Source organism: Elephantulus edwardii, unplaced genomic scaffold (assembly GCF_000299155.1).
Source record: "Elephantulus edwardii isolate Elephantulus edwardi_28Jun2011 unplaced genomic scaffold, EleEdw1.0 scaffold00529, whole genome shotgun sequence".
Lineage (NCBI taxonomy): Eukaryota > Metazoa > Chordata > Mammalia > Macroscelidea > Macroscelididae > Elephantulus > Elephantulus edwardii.
The window spans coordinates 404,062-410,008 of NW_006400279.1; the positions used below are offsets into that span (position 1 = coordinate 404,062).

The 5,947-nt window shown below is 39.4% G+C and overlaps 1 protein-coding gene across 1 annotated transcript in view; it reads right to left on the bottom strand.

The window, feature by feature from the left end:
• The window catches only part of LOC102868788 (zinc finger protein 709-like), a 34,743-nt gene that overhangs the window by 8,786 nt on the left and 20,010 nt on the right, over positions 1–5,947 (bottom strand). The window contains exon 3 of the mRNA XM_006903185.1: positions 2,159–2,322. Within this exon, the coding sequence (XP_006903247.1) occupies positions 2,159–2,322 (164 nt within the window). The remainder of the gene's footprint in view (positions 1–2,158; positions 2,323–5,947) is intronic.

Sequence of the window (5,947 nt, forward strand, 5' to 3'; positions counted from 1 at the left end):
AAAAGAGGGGATAGATAATGAACACTGCATTGGAACAGATAATGGAAAATACTGTTTAAAAGGAATATACTATTAGGTATTATTTGTATGACAACAGTTCAGAATAAGAGGCACATTACAAAGTGGATTGAGGATGGGGTAGTCAGAGGGAGGACATTGTGCAAAAATGAATGAATTATTTTAAAAAAAGTGAAATGGGATTGTCTAACAATGAAAGAATTTTACTTTTGAAAGAGAAAAGCAAACTAGGGGGTGGAGGGGTGAGCAGGGAGAATAATCCAACAGTGTATGAATGGAAATCCAAAGTCTCTGTAAACATTCATTAAAATGAAGACTATTTGTAAAAGTGAAACAGGGGGAAATGAATGAAAAAACCCCAGTGTGCAGTAAACTTTCATTAAAATCGTAATTTAAAAAAATATTTTTTTAAGAAAGAAAGAAAGGTCCCAAACAGGCAAAAACCCCAAAAACTTTGGAAGTAGGTTAAGCATGGTTGTGGTTTAAACAATTATCATTTACTTATTATTTATTCATTAGTCACTGTTTACTTATTAATTATGCAACAATGAAAGAATTTTTGTTTTGAGGGTTTTTTAATTTTAATGAAAGTTTACTGAGACTTATGGTTTCCAGTCATTCACTGTTGCAGAGTTTTTGTTATTTTCTTAAAAAAGGGAATTCGAGGGGTATGAGGAAAATGTGCAAAAACGAATAAATAAAAAAAAAACCCACAAAAATTTTAGTAAATTTTTGTTAAAATGACAGCTAAAAATACGTTTGTTTGTTTGTTTTCTTAAAAAAAATAAAATTGAAAGGGATAGAATAGGAAAACGAATATATAAAACATATGGTGACGGGGGCAGATGGAGGAACACAGGGTTAATCTATATGAATACCCAGTTTCTTGTTGCAACAATGAATGAATGGAAATCCAAAGTCTTTGTACATTTTCATTGAAATTTATAATAAATTAATAAAAAAATACCCAGTTAAAATAGAAAAAATCCAGTGTTTGCTCAGAATGCTAAAAAAAAATCCCAAATCACCAAACCCCAAAAAACCTTGGAAATAGGTAATAGTGGTGGTTACTAAAATAATTTTTATTTGCTTACTACTTATTTTTTATAATTACTTACTAATTATTACTACATGTTTATGTAAAAATGGGAGACTTTTTTAAAATAAAAGAACAGACGTGGGAGCTGACACACACAAGCAGGTTCAGTTTTTTATTATTATTTTTAAACCTTGCAAATGCATAGCAATGCTGCTTGCAAAATACACTAAAAAATTAAAAACCACAAATTAATAAATTGATCATAAATATTCTACTAGAGATGTAAAAAAATACACTAAAAAAATCAATATCCTGTGTTACTGATGTCAAAATGGGAGATTTTACTTTTTTGTTAGATGCAATAACAGGTTCTGGGGTCCATCTTTGAACATCAGAGGTTATTTTTTATAATTACTTACTAATTATTACTACATGTTTATGTAAAAATGGGGTATTTTTTTAAAATAAAAGAACAGACCTGGGAGCTGACACACACAAGCAGGTTCATTTTTTTATTATTCTTTTTAAACCTTGCAAATAAATGCATAGCAATGCTGCTTACAAAATACACTAAAAAATTAAAAGCCACAAATTAATAAATTGATTATAAATATTCTACTAGAGATGTAAAAAAATACACTAAAAAATAAATATCCTTGTGTTACTGATGTCAAAATGGGAGATTTTACTTTTTTTTTAGATGCAAGAACAGGTTCTGGGGTCCATCTTTGAACATCAGAGGTTTTAAATGGATACAAGAAAATGAATAAAATAATAAAAGTTCCTTTAGAAGAAGAGATCTGGATTGCAGATTTGCATCCTAGAAGATTTTTTTAAATTTGTTTTGTTTTCTTTATTTTAAATCACGTCTTTTGACAGGAGGGCTGGAAGCTGTAAGAAAACCCGGGATGGATTGTGAGGCAGGTGGATCTGGAGCCTGGGGGAAGGAAGCCCGGGGTGTCCGCGAACCCCCGGACCCTGCATCGCTCACACTCCCCGGGACCCCCCGTCTCTGCAGGGCTCACACGCTCCGAGGGCACGCGCACAACGCGGGCAGGACACACACCCTTCTGTCCACGCCGATTCGCCGCGGACACTCACCTGCGGACGCCCCGAGACACACACAGCAGCTGACCACCCGCTGCAGCCACCACGGACCCGCCTGCGGAGGGGGACACGAGCAACTTCCGCTTCCGGAGCTTGCGGAATGGGGGCCGTGCGGAAACACAGACACAGAACTGCGTGGTTCCGTGGTTCTCACTTAGCTTAGAGGGAAAGTGGGGACAGTTAGTTTCTTATTCTTTGAGCTTGTTTTTAAGTCTTTGGAAAAAGGCATCATGCTGGGAAAGGTAACTAGCTCTGAAGACGACCCTCGATGTCATGGACTGACACAATGACTAGAAATGGACCTGAGCATATATCAGAAATGGTGAGAATGGCACAGACTAGTGCAAATTTCAGATCTGTAGCTTTTTGGGTCCCTATAAGTGGCAGTCCACGTGGCAGGATGTAACACAATCGAGGAGAAAAACCTAGCTTCTATGCACTGAAAAGTGCATGTCCGTAAAATAGGAAAACAAAGATCATCCACAGTATATCATGCACCTTCCCAGAAGGCAAAGGAGCAATGATGTCCATTTAAAGACTAAGGTGCATCCCATTCAATTCCATTTCTTGCTCCATATCTGAAAGTTGAACAGTCTATAAGGATGACAGAAAAATAATAATGTCTTTAAGCTGTGGTGTTGGAGAAGGGTATTGGATATTCCAAGGACTCCCCTGACAACAGAGTATCCTGCTTAGAATGGGAGATAAAGGTTGCACAGAATATATTAGGAAAATAAATCAGACTTAGCAGCGTGACAGAGATAATTTAACTACCTACCCTTAGCCACCTTTCGAGCCGGGAACTGAGTTCATCACTAGGAGAGGGGGGAAAACCCAAAAAACTTTTATGTAAACAATAAATCTGTATGTTTTTGTTGAGTGTCATCAGGCACACTATGACTTGTAGCAACATTTTGGACAATAGTTGTGAATTCTGCCTCATCCTGCCCATTTTCATGACCTCTGTCATGTTCAAACCCACTGTGGCAGTCATCAATCCATCTTATTGACAGTCTTTCTGTCTTTTGCGAACCCTTCTACATTTACCACTATGTTTCTCTTCAAAGACTTGACCTTCCTGAAAATATACCCCATACACATGAGACCAGGTCTTCTTATCCTTGACTCTAAAGAGCCATTCTGTGAAAACCCAAAATCTCTGTAAATGTTCATGAAAACTAATAAAATTTAATAATAATTTTTTTAAAAAGATAAAAGGACAGAAGAAAATAAACTCGACGCTGCAGTATCAGACTGTACGCCTCTCCTAACCTAAAAAAATAAAAATAACAAAAAAATAAAGAACTATTTTATGAGATGAACAGGAAGCCATGGAAAAGACTATAGCTTGGATGGCACACACATTGCTCTTTAAACAGACATCCTGGCTCTTTAGGACTTTGGAGAGGTCCTGGACAGCAGATTTTCCCCCATGTCATTTGATTTCTTGACTGATGGTCTTATAAATCCAAGTAAAATTAAAAAAAAAATCCAAGTAAAATGAAAGAATGGGGTAGAGAGCGACAAACATGCAACAGTGTATGGATTTTTTTAATGTTAAAAAAATGTAAGTGTTCATTCATAAGCAAACTAAAATGAAATGAAATTGTTGACACCTTCAATCTTTTCTCCTTCTAGCATGGTTTCAGCTGGCCAAGACAGAGCAGGTTACATAGTACTAGAAGAAGCCACTCTGCAGGATTGACAGACAGTCTGGGTGTCTAACTAAGCTCATGAATAACTCTTTATGTGGTGCGAAAGTTAATTACTGTATTAAAGAGAGAGAAGTAGGATGAGATCCAAGCCCCCTTCTACTAGTGGTTTTTTAATCTCAAGAAACCTCAGCAGCACTAGGCACTATTTTTCCTTGGCAGAAGATTGGTCTCCAGGGGCATAGTTTCTTCCAGTGTCGCACCATCCAGCCATGCTTTTGCAGACAGTCTACAAGATCTTGGCACATGACTCAGAAGATTCTGTAAAAACCAGCCTGCTACCTACAAGCATATGGGTCATTCCCCTAACAGGTCTGAGTCTTTGAGAGATCTTCTAGTGAGTCACGGAAACCAAGGGACATAAAGGAATTGGGAAACTAAACAAAGGAGATAGTCGTGTCAGAAATCATGGGCTTGTATAGCAAGCCAAGCATTTTGGAGCATGCTGACCTGACACTTCTTAAGAACAAACTGCTGTTTATCATGTTGTTGTTATATGCCATCAAGTCATCTATGACTCTTAATGACCTCTATGTCCAACAGCTCTGAACCTTTTTCTATCCTGAGCCAATCTTATTGTCTCGTACACCACTACCCACTTTACAGCAGTCACTGAGTCCATCCAGCTCATCCAGGGTCTTGCTCTCTCTTGCATTGTCCCTCCACCCTGCCAAGCATAATGACCCTCTCCAAGGACTGGTCCCTCCTTGCAACCTGCTCAAGTATGTCAGACAGAGGTTCAGGACCCTTGCCTCCAAAGAGCAGCCTGGTTTCACCCTCTCTAGGTTCTTAGTTCTCTTACCAGTCTGTGGTATATTCTTCTCCAGTACCACAGCTCAAAAGCATCCTTTCTCCTCCATCACCCCTGGTCACTTACGATGCACAGCGAGTCATTGAGGAAAACGTGGCCCGAATCAGGGGCACCTTAGTCTCCAGACTGACATCGTTGCTCTTCAGTATGTTGCAAATATTCCCGACAACAGAGTTTTCTCCAAGGAGCCTCAGTGATTTCCACTCTTTTCTACCAAAGATCCCCCTCCTCTACAACCCTCATCATTCCTTTCTGATTCTCACCATCAATATTCTGTCATTTATGATCATTATACCACTGATTTCCCAGGAAGCATTACTCTTCTCATCTGTCACATCAATTTTTTAAAATCAGTTGACATCTGAACTCCTACGCATGGTATTTGCAGCACCAGCGAGGACCTTTGTCAAAAAGGCAGAACCTCAAACCACACTTGAAAAGTACTGATATGAAAATCCAAGTGTTTTCACAGGATCCACCAGGACAATAATGGAAGAGACGCATCCGCTGATGTCTGTCCTGTCATTCAAGAAACAAGCATTCTATCAACAGATGGCCCGCGAGCATTTACAGGACACCAGTCCACCCTCTTTCTGATCCACAAACCATCTCAGATTTGAGGCCTCCTCACACCTTTCCTTAACTGGACCATAACAAGCTCCTACGCCCGTCAACTGTGGCTCTCATTTATGAGAAAAAGCAGAAAATATCAAGAACCAAAGTAAATATGTATCACCAATGGGGACTGATAAATGTCACAGCCTCTGTGTGGAAAATTCAGACGTGCCTCAAACTTTTACCATACAAATACCCTGTGCCCAGAAACTCCCATTTCTAGGAGAGAGATGGTCACACAGTTTCATGACTGTGTGGTGGAGTTATAAGCCATCGTACAAGAAGCGAGTCACAGCTGAAACTCCTGCAGATTTACAGAGGCTATACACTGCAAGGGGGGACAATGCCAATCTTTCCCCATCATGTGGGTTCTAATCAGCTGCCTTTGTGTTGGCTGGACACCACTTGACCCACGAAGGTGAGGCAGCTTGAACTCACGTAGTAGGTGAGATTGAGAATTTTCTTCACTAAGTATTACAGGGGACCTCTTAAAGGTACTCAGGAGCAACAGTGTCTCTCTGGAGACTAAGGTGCGCCTGATACAGGACATGGTATTTGCAATCGCTTGTTATGCATCAGAGAGTTGGACAATGACTAAGGAGGACAGAAGGAGAGTGGATGCTTTTGAGCTGTGGTGCTGGAGAA